General features: G+C 37.3%; 1 protein-coding gene and 1 pseudogene across 7 annotated transcripts in view; one reads left to right on the top strand and one right to left on the bottom strand.

The window, feature by feature from the left end:
- The window catches only part of Ncoa1 (nuclear receptor coactivator 1), a 333,365-nt gene that overhangs the window by 267,137 nt on the left and 50,275 nt on the right, over positions 1-15,953 (top strand). For all 7 annotated transcript variants that reach the window (XM_023710899.1, XM_023710898.1, XM_023710900.1 and 4 more), the window contains one exon: positions 7,843-8,023. In XM_023710899.1, coding sequence (XP_023566667.1) covers positions 7,843-8,023 — 181 coding nt within the window. The remainder of the gene's footprint in view (positions 1-7,842; positions 8,024-15,953) is intronic.
- LOC105741656 lies at positions 4,678-7,223 on the bottom strand (annotated as a pseudogene).

Below are 15,953 nucleotides of genomic sequence, written 5' to 3'. Positions count from 1 at the left end.
TGGGACTGGTCCCGCCGGCGCAGGGTAGCAGGAAGCTCTCCACACACTCACCGGACCTGGGCTAGGACTGGGTCTCTAAGTGTGTTTCTTGTATACAACATATTGTTGGGTTTTGTTTCCTAATCCACTGTGCCAATCTATTTCTCTTAATTGGTAAATTGAGTCCATTTACATTGATGGTTATAATTGAGATGTGTTGACTTACGATTGACATATTATTTACCTGCTGTTTTTTAACTCTTTGTTTCTCCTGTGTTTAATTGTTTGTCCTATTTAGTGGGTTCCTCCTGTTCTTGTTGGTGGAGTTCTGATCATTTTTGTCCCTGTCTAGAACATTTTTCAGTAGTCTCTGTAGGGTTGGCTTTGCCATCACGAAATTCTTTAGTTGTTCTTTGTCATGAAAGTATTTCACTTCTCCATCAAACTTGAAAGAGAGTTTTGCATGATATAGTAGTCTGCGCTGAAATTTGTTTTCATATAGGACTTGAAGTACTCTGCTCCATGCTCTTCTTGCCTTCATGGTTTATGAAGAGAAGTCGGCTGTAATTCTGATGACTTTTGCTTTGAATGTGATCTGCTTCTTTTCTCTAGCAGCTTTCAGTATGATATTCTTGTGCTGGATTTCTGGGATCTTGACTATTATATGTCTCAGAGTGTTTTTAATTGAGTTGAAGTTACTTGGCGTTCTGTATGCTTTGGTTACCTGAATGTCAGATTGTTTCCTCATATTTGGGAAGTTTTCTGCTATTACTTCTGCCCATATTCTTTTTGTTTCATTTGTATTGACTCCTTCTTTCTCATTGATGCCTATTAGTCTTACATTGTTCATCTTTGCATCGTCTTGCAGGTGATGAATTATTTTTTCCTGCATCCTAGTTTTTTTTTAAGAGAATTTTTCTTACCTTTTCACTAGCTACACCAGCATCTTCAAGATCTGAAGCTCTGTCTTCACTTTCACTCAAATGGTTTTGCAGGCTTGTGATTGAGATTTTAAGTTTCTCTATATCTCTTTGACTCTGCTTCATGTGATCTATTTTTTTCATGTATTGCTCATTCAAGGAATCCATCATTTGTTTAATCTCCTGTATTTTTTTATCAATGTGTTTTTTAGAAGCAGTTATTAATTCTTTTACTGCAGTTTTTTTTTTTTTTTTTTGGTTTTTTTTTTTTCAGATTGGGTTTCCTCCATATGTTTCTGTATTTGATTGTTTAGTTCAGGTGCTGTGAATTCAGAGATTTTTTTTCATTTCAGATACTAATTCTGCTTTGAATTCCTTTAAACCTTTCTGCAGTTGCTTATTTACTTCCGACGCTATTAATTCATATATTTCAGCTAAGCTAGTGTCCACTCCATTTGTTCTGGGTGGGTATTGTGTTTCCTCCATATATTTCTGCATTTGATTCTTTTGTTCAGATGCTATGAATTCAGAGTTTTCTTTTTCTTTTTTTCTTTCTTTTTTTTTTTTGTTCCAAAAATGAATTCTGCTCTGAGTTCCTCTATATCTTTCTGCTGTCGTTTATTTACTTCTGATGCTATTCATTCATTTATTTCAGCTGAGCTAGTGTCCACATAACTAAGTTTGGCAATCTTTATAAAAATCAAGTGGGGGGGGCCTACCCCTTAGCTCAGTTCTTTAAGTGGCTGCTTCAACAAAGCAGTCGGGCTCAAGTTACTGTGGTTCGATCCCCACAACTCAAGCCAGCCAAACCTGCCCTGAAGGCATTTGGAGCAAAAAAAAATCAAGTGGGAAAGAAAGGTGAGCAATTACATAAAACTACCTCAAAGCATTCTAAGGCTTTATTTTTGCTTTTTATTTTTTGTTTTCTGGTCACTAAGTTCCAGGCTGACCAACTCTGAACCTGAAGTCACTTTGTAGCCCCAGCTGACCTGCAACTCAAGGCAGTCCTCCTGCCTCAGCTTCCTAGATTTTAGGATTATAGGTGTGTGGCTACCAAACCTAGTTTTTGTTTGTTTGTTTGTTTGTTTTTTGTCTTTTTGATACAGGGTCTCCCTACACAGTTCAGGCTGGCCTTGGGCTCACTTTGTAGCCTAGGCTGGTCTCAAACTTGAAATGATCCTCCTGCCTCAGTCTCCTGTGTGCTGGGATTATAGGCAAGTGCCACCATGCCCAGCTCACTCAGCTTTCTAAGGCTTTTATTTTTTCCTCATCTAATTCTAATCACCCTTAATCCCTATCAGAGAATAGGATTTCAGTATTCTGGGTAGCAGAATGTTGTTCTTACCCAACATGCCCTGAAACAGAAGTAAATAAATATAAACCTTTTATAAATTGTTATGGATTAGAAGTTTTGTATGTCTGGAATGGTTTGGAATTATTAGAAAATTAACAGGCAGCTTCATTTAATGAATACTTAACTTGTGAATTCCGAAGGATACATGTATAGTCCTAAACGCTAGAAGGTCTCATATTATCAAGATAGTAGACACTCACAAAATAGCTGATAGTGTATTTAGAAAGCAGCTTATCAACAAGACTTTCCACTATGAAATAAGATTCACTCTTAGTATGCCTGGGTCCTTCATTTTCTTGAACCAGCTTGATTTTTCTCCTCTCCTCTCATGAAAATGTCTTCTCTTGGGCATATGGCATTCTAGACATGTGGAAGTCTGCTTTGCCTGAGCTAAGCCTATCTACCTAAGCATCTTCTGCCTTGCTATATTCTCTGTGCTACTGAACATCTCATCCTTCATATATTGCTCAGATTAAATCTCTGAAGCCTTCCCCAGATAACTCCAGTTACAGTTTCTTCATCTTTGCTCTTATGGCTTTGTGTCTGTTTACAAATTGTATTTAATACCTGGGGGACAGGTTTTACTGGGACTGAACACAGGGCTTTATACGAGCTATATACATTATCCAATTCTTTTTTTGTTTTTTGAGACAGGGTCTTGCTAAGTTCCTCAGGCTGGGCTCAAACTTATGTTCCTCCTACTTCAGCCTCCAGGAATGCTGGGATCACAGGCATGCTAACTCTATATTGACTGTTTCTTGACATGTATTCTCTTTGCAGAGATGGCTATATCTTGTGTTTCTTAGTACAACAAAACCAATAGATTTGTAGGGTCCCCTGGGGATCCTTCCTCCCTTGCCTGCACAAGGCAGAGACGATTGCCTGCCAACCCCCTCCCTCAAAAATTGGCCTTTCCCCAGGAATGCCCACCACACACACCCTCTTTCTAGTCAAACTCTGTTTACTCCTTGGCCTGCCTCCCTCCTTTCTCCCTGCTCAACCTTTACTTCTGATTTCTATTTCATGGAATTTGAAATTGAAGTTATACAACAGTGCCACCAACACCCAAGTCTTACAGGAAAAAAATACAGGAAAGAAATTTAACAAAAAAATATATTAATAAAAATGTTCAAAAAATAAATAAAGCTTTCGTAAGGGCTGGCCAAATTACTCAGTAGATTAAAGCACCTGCTTAGGCCAATGAAGCGGCCAGGGTTTGATCTCCATCATGTCATCCTGGCCTCACCCCTGGGGCATGCTGAGATAGCAACTGAGACTGGGCATGGTGGCATGTGTCTTTATTCCCAGCTCTTTGGAAGCTGAACATAGGGGGATCACTACGAGTCCAATCTACGTAGTGAGACCCTGTAGACTCTGTACTAAAATACAAAATAATAATAATAATTTAAAAATAAAGATTTTATAAATAAGGAGGGAAAGAGGAGTTGGAGGGGGAGAGGAATGGAAAAAAAGAAGCCAGATACACCATTTGTGCCGTACAGGCACAAATTACCTATGATGAATGTTATTACATGTATCGAAAATGGAAACAACGCAGGGGCTGGGGAGATAGCTCAGTGGGGCTAGGGAGATGGCTCAGTAGAATAAGAGCTTGCCTGGCAAGCACAAGGGCCTAGTTCAATCCCCAGTTCCGCCAAAAAAAAAAGCCCATCAACTGAGGAATGAATTAAAAAAATGTGGTATTTTTACACATTTGAGTATTATTCAGTATATTATTATAAAAGAGATAAATTCAAGGCTTTTGAGGATAAATGGAAGCAACTAGAGACTATACTGAAAAGTGAAATAAATCAGATCCACATGTGCAAACATATTATCTCAGTGTGAGAACCTGAAAGAGTAATTAAAATCTAAAAGAAACAATAGATACTGTGTAAAGGAAAGAATTTGTTCACTGAGAAGGAAAAACTAAGATGAGGAAAAAGATAAAAGAAAGGAAAAAGATATTTTAGGTATATATGTAGAATAGTTTGGATAATTGTACAGCTGGTTTCTGCTGGTCTGTTTTTAAAGGGGCAGTTAATGCTTAAATTTTTCTCTTCATTATTATTTTTTTTCTTCTGAATTTCTTACAACCTTTTTGTTATTGTTTTGTTTTGTTTTTTCTTTAAATCAATCTTACACATTTATATCTGTTGACCTGAACAACTAATTTGAAGATAACATCATGTAATATAGCAACCATTGTTGAATTCCTCTTACTCTGTTTAGTGAAATTTTTTTAACACCCAAAACTTTAATCAATAAAGAATCTGTGGACAACAGCCTTCCGGAAATTAGGTACTCACACGCAGCTCTTAGTTACAATCTCAAAGCCACCCAGAGACTCCAAGGGGAAGCAGAAAAGTAAAACACAAGACCCCCTGTCCCAGTGATCCAGACACGGGTGATCCTGTGTTCTAGCTACACACGGCTGGGCAGGTAGAACTTGCCCCAGTACCACCCCTTCTGGGTTAAGTCGTAGGGGCTCAGCACCTTGCGCATCCCCAACATGTTGGCAGTCACTATGCGCTTAAAGATCCAGGGATTCTGATTATTCCGTTCTCTTTCCTCCTGATCTTTCCGCATCTTCTCAAGTTTTTCTCGGCTCACAGCTTTCACTGGGAAGGGTAACTTGTTCAGGAAATTTTCAGGTACAAGGGCAACCTGGTTCTGGAAATTTTCCACCTGCTTGAACTCACAGCGTCCACCTATGTCTACTAGGAGGTGGCCGCCTTCACAGTTGTCACATAGTAATAGATGGCCCCTTTGCCACTCTGCATGCGCTGCTCCACACTTTTGCGGGTGATAGGCTTAAAAGGGGCTGGCATTCGCCACATGGCAAACATGTTCTTGGGATCCATGAACCGGTTGATTGTCAGGCACATCATTTCAGTGAGGCCCCAATGGAAGTAACCGCCTTCAAATGCCAAAATCCCAAAACTGTGTTCCATGAACTCAGTATCTTCAGTGGAAGGTCCCCGTATCGTGTATCACTCAGGTTCTTAGGTTCTCTTCTTACTTTTGGCACGAGTGGTTCCCTTTCAACAAATTTAAGCTTGGGCCTTTCTGGCATGGATACATCTTTGAAAGCTGGCACCGGGAGCAGCGTCTTCAGGCCAGTGCAGTGGCAGGAGCGGCGCTCAGGAGCGTGCCAGCAGCCCACACATGCTCGCGCGGCCAGGGCCCCCTCTGGAGCGAGACTCAAAAGCCAGCCTGGAAAAAGAATCTCTGCAGTGCAATTTTGTATTGTTTCTAATGCTGTTTTTTCCTATCACTATTTTGTATTCTTTAAAATAAATAAATAATAGAGTACCAATAAAAATGAAAAATTTAAAAATTAAAGAACAGTTTTTTTAGGAGAAAAGATGCTCTAAGTAATAAATATAACTCTCACGCTTTAAAAGTAATAGCTTTATAAAACAATACTATTGTGTATATCAGATGTGGTAGGTCATTTGTTATAGAGTACATGTGCCTGTATTTCTGCTGAGATTTTATGTATGAATAGGATCACATAATCTTAGGGTTTTTATGTATTCATCTTTAGTAGATAATACAGTTTTCCAGTATATGAGAATTCTTTTCTTTCTTTCTTTTTTTTAGAATTCTTTCTAGGTGTTCTGTGTCCTTGCTAAAGCTTGGTATTATCGTTCTTTTAAATTAAGCCTTTCTAGAGTATGTATAACAGTAGTTCATTATTTTACTTTGTATTATCTGATATTCCTTGGTCATCTGGATAGCTTTTGTAAATTGCCTTGTTAGTCTCTGCCCTTTTTTTTGCACCTAGTACAAGGTGCAAAGGGTCTCACTACACAGATCTCACTTGTAGTGATCCTCCTGTTTTCAGCCTCCCAAGCGCTGGGATTATAGGCATGCCACCATGGCCAGTCTCAATGGCTGTCTCAGTGCACCCTGGGGGCAGGGCTGGCACAGCAGGCCTGGTCCCTGCGTCTGCCTAAGCAGGAGCTTTAATCCCCATTGTTTTTAATGCTTTTAAACAATGCTTACTGACTTTTGTGAGTGTTCTTAATATATTTTGAATATAAGTTCTTATTGGGTATACATTTATAGATACCTTTTCTATGCTGTGACTTAACCTTTTGGATCTCTCAGTGGTGTTTGTTGATAATGTGAAATTCTTTATTTTAACATAGTTGAATTTAGCCATCATTTCCTTTATGATTAAGGCTTTTTGCACATGTGTAGTAAAAGACATGTTCAGAATTGTTTATAACTTTATTTTGAAATAGTAGAAAAAATGAAATAGTACAAAAATCTATCATAGAAAAACGGATAATTATAACATATTCAATAATGAGATATTATTCAGCAATGAAAATGAATGAACTACAGCTATATACGACAGTATATCTGAATGGTAGAAATGTAATTTTGGAAGAAGTGAGACATTTATAAAAACATATAATTGCCAATGCATGGTGGTGCACACCTGCAATCGCAGTACTCAGGGAAGCTGAGGCAGAAGGATCACAAGTCTGAGGCCAGCCTGGGCAACATTGTAAGTTCAAAGCCAGCCTGAACTATATATTTAGCAAGACCCTGTCTAAAAAATATAAATAAAAACCTCATAAAATAAATATAATTCTATTTATACAACCCAGAACTTTTTTAAAAAAATTTTGGTACTGCAGCACTGGGGAGGATGAAAACAGAAAGATCACTACAAGTCCAAGCTGCATAGTGAGACCCTGTACCAAGTATATATGTATATATAATTTTTCTTATGCATATAACCTCTAACAGATATGGGAACTCCCTATTTATTCTAATAGATTTACTGAATTATTAAGTGGGGAATGACTTTTCTGAGAACAGTGAATCTAATATATTGTTTGTAAAAATGTTTCCCAAACTTTTTAAATAATAAAAAAATATATAGAATAATGTAAATTTATGGCAAGTCATTTTACTTTGGGAGGATAGTACTGGATGGAGATCATACCCATTTACACTGAGCTGTGTTCCCAGACATTTAACTTTTTTTTTTTTTTTTTTTTGAGTCAGGTCTCACTAAGTTGTCTGGGCTGGGCTCAAACTCAGTCAGTCCTTCAGGAGGCTGGGGAGATGGCTCAGTAGAATAAGTGCTTCCCTGTCAAGTGCAAGAGCCTGAGTTCAATTCCTGTTCCACCAAAAACAAAACAAAACAAAAAAAAACCTCAGTCCTCCTACCTCAGCCTCCCAGAGTGCTAGGATTGCATACCACCACACCTGCCTAAAAAAGTATATAAATGTTAATAGAAAAAAAAATCAACCACAGTGCCATCATAACACAGTACTCTTCACATTTCTAGTCCAGTGATTTTCCTATACATAAATTCTACACTGAGACAAATACACATTGTCTGTATATTATATCCTATAGTAGATAGTGGATTAATATATTTTCCCAGTAGAATAAAGCACATAAATTTTTAAGGCCCAGTCACTGTGATGCTTTCATATCACATTTAATTCATAGAGTTTAAAAGAGCAACTTTATTCCTGCATTGTGTCAGCTAAGAAAGTATATTTCCTAGAAAATACACCTAGAAGCTAACTTTGCTTAACTTTGGTTTCCCTTCTCAGTTTACAGCTGACCTTGACCAATTTGATCAGTTACTACCCACGCTGGAGAAGGCAGCACAGCTGCCAGGCTTATGTGAGACAGAGAGGATGGAAGGTGCAGCCACCAGTGCAACCATCAAGTCGGAGATCCTGCCAGCCTCACTTCAGTCTACCACTGCCAGACCCACTTCCAGGCTGAATAGTATGTGTTGGGGATAGCACCTCACTTTAAATCTTTAATGATAATATGAATTAGTACTTTGTCTCTTACTGTTACTGCACAAATCTTTGGCATGTTAGGGAGCCTCTTTTCCTTATGCCTCTATCAATATTAACCCTCTAGTTAAATTATAATTGATATTAAAGTAAGAAGTTATTGTTAAGGAGAGCAATTTTGTGTTCTTACCCAAAGCATCTCATTATAGGACATTCAGAAATAGAATATGGTGTCAGAGTATGTTTTGCAGGATGTTTTCCATGAGTACCAGTCTTTGTTGTTTACCTTTTGAGACAGGGTCTCATAATGTAGCCCAGAGTTGCCCTGTACTCTCAGGGATCCTCAGGCTTCAGCCTCCTGAGTGCTGACATTATAGGTGTGTACTATGCTCAGTTTAAAAGCAATTTTTAAATGACACATTGTATTGGATGAACAATAACTACTGACTTCCATCTAGTATCATTTGAAATAAAACAGAAAAAACAATATAAGATTAAAAAAGCAGTTGATTTCTTTCTTTTTTTTTTGGCGGAACTGGGGATTGAATTCAGGCCCTTGTGCTTGCCAGAGAAGTGCTTAAATCCACTGAGCCATCTCCCCAGCCTCCAGTTTCTTATATCTAGTATCAATCAGATGAAGAAAAAATGTTTTCAAATAAAGCTGAGAATATTTGCCACCAGGAAACTATACTACTTTTCAAGTTAAAGATTAATATGGAGGAAAATTTTCATGTAAGTAATGAAGCAAGGAAGATAGATAGCTAAGGTACTATTAAATGGAAAATTTGGGCTGGTGAGATAGTGCAGCAGTCTAAAGCACCTGCTTAGGCAAGCTTAGGCAAAAGCGCAGAGACTGCGGTTCTACCCCCAGTACCACATGCTGTGCCAGCCCACCCCCAGGGTGGGCTGAGCTGGCCACAAATAATAATAATAATAATAATAATAATAATAATAATAAATTAATTGGAAAATTTATGGCTTTCTTCTTTCATTTGGTAGCTTCTTTTAAAAAAACTATTTAAAGGGGCCGGGGAGATGGCTCAGTAGGATAAGCACTTGACTGCCAAACGCAAGGATCTGAGTTCAATCCCCGGTTCTGCCAAAAAAAAAAAAAAACTATTTAAAGCAAAAATAACAGTGGACTACATTTGTTATATAAAAGTAAAATGTCTGGCAGTCATAGCACAAAAGATTAGAAGAAATGAAACTATTCTATCTTACATGGAATAATATCATATTTGAGGGTAGATTGCTAAAAGTTAAAGATGCATTTGTTAATAGAAAAGTTTTCTATGAATCATAATCCTATACATAGAAAAAATATTTTAAAGACCACTTGATGTATTAATTGAACTTAGGGTCACAAGATATATATATATATATATATATATATATATATATATTATATATACAAAAAGCATCTATGTTTCTAAATATCAACTGCATACAGTTGGATAATGATATAGGAAAATCAGTTTACCAAAAACCACGCGATATTAAGGCATACATTTTAGAATAATAGCTGCCATAAAACCCTATTATGGAAACTATACAACTGAGAGAAGTCTCAATATTGTTAAGATATCAGTTATCCCAAAATTGGCCCAGAGAGACTTAATGTATTCCCAGGAAAAATCCCAGTATGCTTGTTTGTTTTTGTTTTTTTGCAGTACTGGAGATTAAAACCAGAGCAGAGTCTTTGCACTGAGCTGTGTCCTAGCCCCTTTTTATCTTTTACTTTGAGGTAGGTTATCAGTTGCTAGGTTGCCAATGCCATGTTTAAATTTGTGATCCTCCTGCCTCAGTTCCCAAAGTGCAGAGATTATGGGTAGACAACAACCACACTCAACTTTAAGGCATTTTAATAGAAATGACATGCTTTTTCTGAAATTTATGTGGGAATGTGGAAGTTTTAGATTAACCAAAACCACTTTAAAAAATAAAAAGCTGCCACATTTGTACTACTTGATTTGAACTCAGCTGCAAAACTCCAGATGTCAAGGCATTATGGGTTTTGAGTAAAGACAAACATATAGATCAATGCAACAGAATCTATATAAACACTCAAGTTTGTTAGGCAAACTGATTTTTTTTTAACATTTATTTATTTATTGTGTGTGTGTGTGTGTGTGTGTGTATGGCCAGCTCAGCCCACCAGGGGGCGGGGCTGGCTGACATGTGGTGCTGGGGGATTGAACCGCAGTCCCTGTGCTTTCCCAAGCTTGTTCCAAGTAGGTGCTTTAGACCACTGAGCCATCTCGCCAGCCCCGGCAAACTGATTTTTAATGAAGACAGTCTTAGTTAAATTTTCATCACTGCAACACAATACCTGACATCCACAACTTAAGAGAGGAAAGGGTTTATTATGGCTTATGATATATAGCAGTTTCAGTCCATAGTCACCTGCCTCCAAGGCAGTGTGGAATGCCAGAAAACATGGATCAGATCAAGAGAGAAGGGAAGGAGAGACAGACCCCGCTCTGACCAAGCCTCACCTCCCAACATCACATTTAGCTATAAATTCATTAGTGGATTAGTTGACTGATAAATATCACACCCATATGATCCATTCATCTCCCAAAAAACCCGTGTACAAATATATGAGGCTTTGGGGAACATTTTAGGTCAGCTATCAGAGTAATTCAAAATATTGAATAGTCTTCTCAAGAAATGGTGATAAATGATAACCTAAAGTGGTCATGGCACCAGGGATGGTGGGGCATGCCTATAATCCCAGCGTTCAGAGGGCTGATGATTGCCATGACTTTAAAGCTAGCCTGAATTAGAGTGTGATCCTGTCTCAATAAAGAAAAAGAAAGAAAAAAAGCTGGCCATGGCCCATGTCTTTAATTCCAAACACTAAGGAGGCTGAGCAGGAGGATTGTACCAAAATCAGTCTGAGCTGCATACAGTACTGAGACTGCCTTGGGGAGGGGACAGATAATGTAACAACTGGTTATACATATGAGAAAAATAAAGTGAAACTCAATTCCGGTCCATATACAAAAAAATAAACTCATTTTGGATTAATCATAGATTTAGATATGAAAACTAAAGCCATAAAACTTCTTAGCAGTAATCTAAGAAAAAATCTTTATGTTAAACCAGGCATAATGGGGAGGCTGAAGCAGGAAGATCACTGTATATTCAAGGCAAGCCTAGCCTACAGAGTCAGAGTGAGTTCAAGGCCAACCAAACTGCATAGCAGTGAGACCCTATCTCAAAAAAAAAAAAAAAAAACTTTATGTCATTAAGATAGAAAAACAGTTTAGTAGGACATAAAAAGTACTAAGCACAAAAAAATCCCATAAATTAAAATTTATTAAATGTTAAATCAACTGTTCTTTAAATATCAACCCTTTCAAGAACATCAGTAACTGGGCTGGGGAGATAGCTCAGTGGCGTAAGCACCTGCCTGGCAAGTACAAGGTCCTGAGTTGGATCCCTGGTACAACCACAAAACAAAACATGAGAGGAAAGAAAAGTGTATATTAGACTTCATAAGATTTAAATTAGGGGCCAGGGAGATGGCTCAGTAGAATAAGTGCTTGCCTGGCAAGGACAAGGACCTGAGTTCAATCCTTTGTTCCGCAAAAAAAAAAAAAAAAAAAAAAAAAAAAAAAAAAAAAAAGATTTAAAGTAACTTATCTACAATTTCTATATTGGCTACATAATAAAATGATGTTTTAAAAAATATCAGTAACTAATAACATTGCAAAACAAATCATTAAGTTAGACACATGGGTTACCAAACATTTATGGATGAAATTATATTTTCTATAATCTTTTGTGGAAAATGGAAGAAAGATAATTCTTTCCTAATTAATGTTTACAAAATATGTATATGAGAAAAGTGATAGCTGACTGGCATCCAGAATATTCAAAAATCTGTTAAAACTTAAAGGAAAATAATGCCTGGGATGTAGCTCAGGGGCACAGTGCCTGCCTGGCAAATATGAGGCCCTGAGTTCAATTCCCAGTACCAAAATGGGAGGCAGGGGTAAATGCCTATTTTATTTTATTTTGTACGAGGGGGTCAAACTCAGGACCTTGTACTTGCCAGGCAGGTTTTTATGCCACTGAGCTATCTCCCTGGCCCTCTCAATTTTAAAACAGGCCAGTAATCTGGATAGATACCTCACCAAAGAAGATATGTGAGTGGAAAATAAGTGCGTGAAAAGATGACCAACAATGTGTCATTTGAAAGTTGCAAATTTAATAGATTCTACATCTCTATTAGAATGAGTAAAATTGAAAATACAAAGACACAGAGCAACAGGAACTCTCAACCATTGCTAGTGTGATTATAATCACACTGGAAGATAGAAGTACTCTATTATCTTGACTGTGATAGAATTTCATGGGCTCATAAACTTTCAAAATCTGTTGAACTGTACACATTAAATAAGTGCATTTTACTGTGTGTAAATTATACAATAATCAAAATTTATTTTAGAAATATCTGGAGCCTGGGGATTTAACTGAGAGGTAGAATGCTTGCCTAGCAAGTTGGAAGACCTGGGTTCTGTCCTCAGCACTGAAAATGAAAAGTAAACCTCATCTAGAAACATCTGAAGTTAGAATAATTAGTTATCCACATTTTCAGTAATTGTGAAGGTAAAATAAAGATATTTTCACATATGAAAGGTCTCAAATATTTGCATAGTATATTCATTTTTTCAAGCTGAAGGTCCTGGGTGATGTCCTTCAGCAACAAGATTAGGAAAATCCAGTGTGGATTACATCAGGAGCCTGCAGGCCTCTCAAAGGAAGGCTCCAGGAAAGAAATAAAATTGGTCTTTCTCTTTTCTTTTTGGTAGTGGGGATTGAACTCAGGACCTTGCACTTGCCAAGCAGGAGCTTATGCTGCTGAGCTATCTCTCTGGCCCCTAAAATTGGTCTCTTTGTGTTTATAGAAAACACTGTTGGCCTAGTGTGATACATGCCTCTAATTACAGCATCAGGAGACTGAGGCAGGAGGATGGTTGGGAGGTGGAAACCAGCCTGGGCTACAAAGTGGGCTCAAAGCTAGCAAGACCCTGTCTCAAAAATAGCAAAAACAAAGAAAAGAAAAGATTGTTGGTAGATTTATGTTGAAATGTTGGAGCTTCTAAAAAATTCCCCTGGGAAAGCAGGCAAATGGAAAAATAAAGCAATTGTTAATTCCAGAAAAAAGAAAGCAGGATACACAAAACAAGGTTTGAACTCAGTGAACAGTTTGACTTAGAAGTGAGTAATATTTGTGCAGTCATAAAAATACAAGCTTTTGATTATATAAAAACCTCTGATCTCTGTTAGAAAATTGGCAGCTAAGAAGATAAGTATGGGAGAGCTAAGGGCTCATCTGTCATGATGGGAAGCCATTATATCTAAATGGAGCTATAATAAAATGGCAGTATTTGCATATATAGAAATAAATAGATGAATGGCAAAGAAAACAGGTACTGGAGCTGTGAATTGTTGCCTCAGCTGAGAAGGAGGTAACTAAGGCTGGACAGCAAAGGGAACAGCAGGAAATTACTGTGTATATATGTTAATTTAATAAGAATTAAAGTTAATAGTAATAAAACAATGTCTTCTAGCTTAACAAGTCTATGAAAATGGGATTATTTTTTCCTTCGTAGTGCAAATGGTTCCCTTTTCTTTCTCTTCTACAAATAAAAGTATATAAACAGGCCAAAATCTGTTATACTTTGTGCTAGTAAATTTGCAAAGGCCAAAAACATATAGGAGAGCAGCATGGGATAGGTTAAGGAGAGGACTATTGATGCAAACAGCCAGTCCACAATATTTGGATTCAGATGGAAAAGAAAAGCATAACTAAAGAGACAGAAAGCTAAGTAAGGAAGCTGGATGGAAGAGGAAAAAAAAAAGAATTAAGGAGTGGGAAAGGACAAAAAGTGTGCTAACATTTAAAAGGAAGAGGGAAGAGTGGCTTTTAAGTCTCAGCCCCCCTCCAGCCCCTTCACTATTCATTATTCCTGTTTCTAGAAGAACCTGTTGCTCATTGATCCACTTCTTAGCCTCTGCCCTCTCAGGAAATTCAAACATCTTTCCTACTTTAGTGCCCATGTGGAAGCTGAGCTGTGCCAGGGGCAGATATCCTGCCTCTGGTAGTTTAATTTCCATCACACTTCACCCCTAAGACATACTGACAGAACTCTTGACCCATCTTCGCTCACATATTTTTTTTTCCTTGACATTTTGCAGTATATTCTGAGAGAAATTCTGAGCCCAGTTTTCCAGATCAAAACTGAATCATCACCATACTGTTATGCTCTTCAGTCCATCTGTTGAATTCCTGTAACATAACTATCACATTTTCATTTTGTAGAAAATTTTTTTCTTAGGAATTTATTACTTTTTATGGATACTATAGACCTTTTAAATCTTATGTTTATTATACTTCTTGTAGTAATATATATATTACTAATATATATCTATCTATAGATATAGATATAGATATAGATATAGATATAGATATAGATATCCACTCTTTCTCCCAGTTTCTTTTGTTTGGTTGGTTTTTTGAGACAGAATTTTGTATGTAACTGAGGCCAGCCTTGAACTCAATCATATAGCCCAGGTTGGCCTTACACTTTGCAAGGATCCTCCTGTCTCACCCTCCTGAGTCCTGACTCGACAGGACGTGCTACACATTCAGCCATCTTCAAAGTTTCTGTGTTAAATTTACTATCTCCTTTCCTGCTCTTGACTTTCCTTAAATGTTTGGTCAGTTTTGACTGTCTCTCCATATATGCTAAAAGAGACTTAGAATGAAAATGCTACTAGCTAGCATTATTTTTAGCTTAAGTGACAAACTCTTTGATCTTGGTAAGTCACTGTAGGCTCTGATCATAGAATACCCATTCATTTCTCCCTTGTTGAGCAGGTCAGGGGTTTGGTGGCAGGGAAATCCTTAGAGCAGCCCTCATATCCCTGTAGGGAGACTTCCCAGGCAAAATGCCCACCTTGAGTCACAAACTTAATTCTTTAATCCCCTGGGTATGAGCCAGTCAGCTGTTCAGAGAAGAGGCCTAGGGGCAGGTGTTCTGTTGTCCTTTAATTATCCCAGCACTTGTCCTTGGGCCCTTCCTTATTCCTATAACCACAAACATGTTTTAGAAAATCTCTTTTCCTGTTTATTAGTTTAGTTGAAATTTCAATATCAGTGTTTATGCCTGTGCTTTTTATCTCTCAGAAATTTTTAATTGTTCTAGACTGCTACATACTGCTTCTGTCTCTTGGGTGTGATTTTTTTTACTTTTTTTTCTGTAAATATCATCAGTGATATTTTTGGAGGAAGAATAAAATATAGGTGACAAATCTGCCACATTGAACCAAAAAAATCTCTTTAGGTCTGTTTACTTATGAAGAAAACAAAAAGTTCAGAAAAGGAAAAATAAAAACTGCCAAAGTTCCACAGTTAATAAATATAGAACCAGAATTCAAATTTTTGTTTGCCTGGTTTCAGAACTTGCTGTTTATATGCACATTCACACAATCACCAGTGTTACCAACCAATTTAAACAGTTGTATTAGAAATGTACCATAAGAGGACATCTAGATGTATACTGTTTTTTCAGAACAGATGCCTTTTTGAAGGTATTGTTCTATCAAAATGTGTGGGGCATCCTTTTTTGGCAGTACCTTCAAAGCCTCTGCAATATTGTTTGAACTGTCTCCAAATTCCTATTGTTTGAGGATAGATTTAACTTTTGAAAACTTCCAGTTATTTAGAACCAAATTTCTTGACATCAAAGGAAAATATTATTTTTAAATTATAACTAAAATCAGATATACCGATGATATTTATTTTCTAGAAGGATTTATAAACTGGTTAAGATCATTCCTGAAGAATTCCAAAGCTACTTGAGGATTAACATCACTGGATCAAGTGAATGACCTTTTGAGGC

Source organism: Octodon degus, unplaced genomic scaffold (genome assembly GCF_000260255.1).
Source record: "Octodon degus isolate 3935 unplaced genomic scaffold, OctDeg1.0 scaffold00019, whole genome shotgun sequence".
Lineage (NCBI taxonomy): Eukaryota > Metazoa > Chordata > Mammalia > Rodentia > Octodontidae > Octodon > Octodon degus.
The sequence above is the reverse complement of the archived record's forward strand: the minus strand, read 5'-3'. Positions and strand labels throughout refer to the sequence as shown.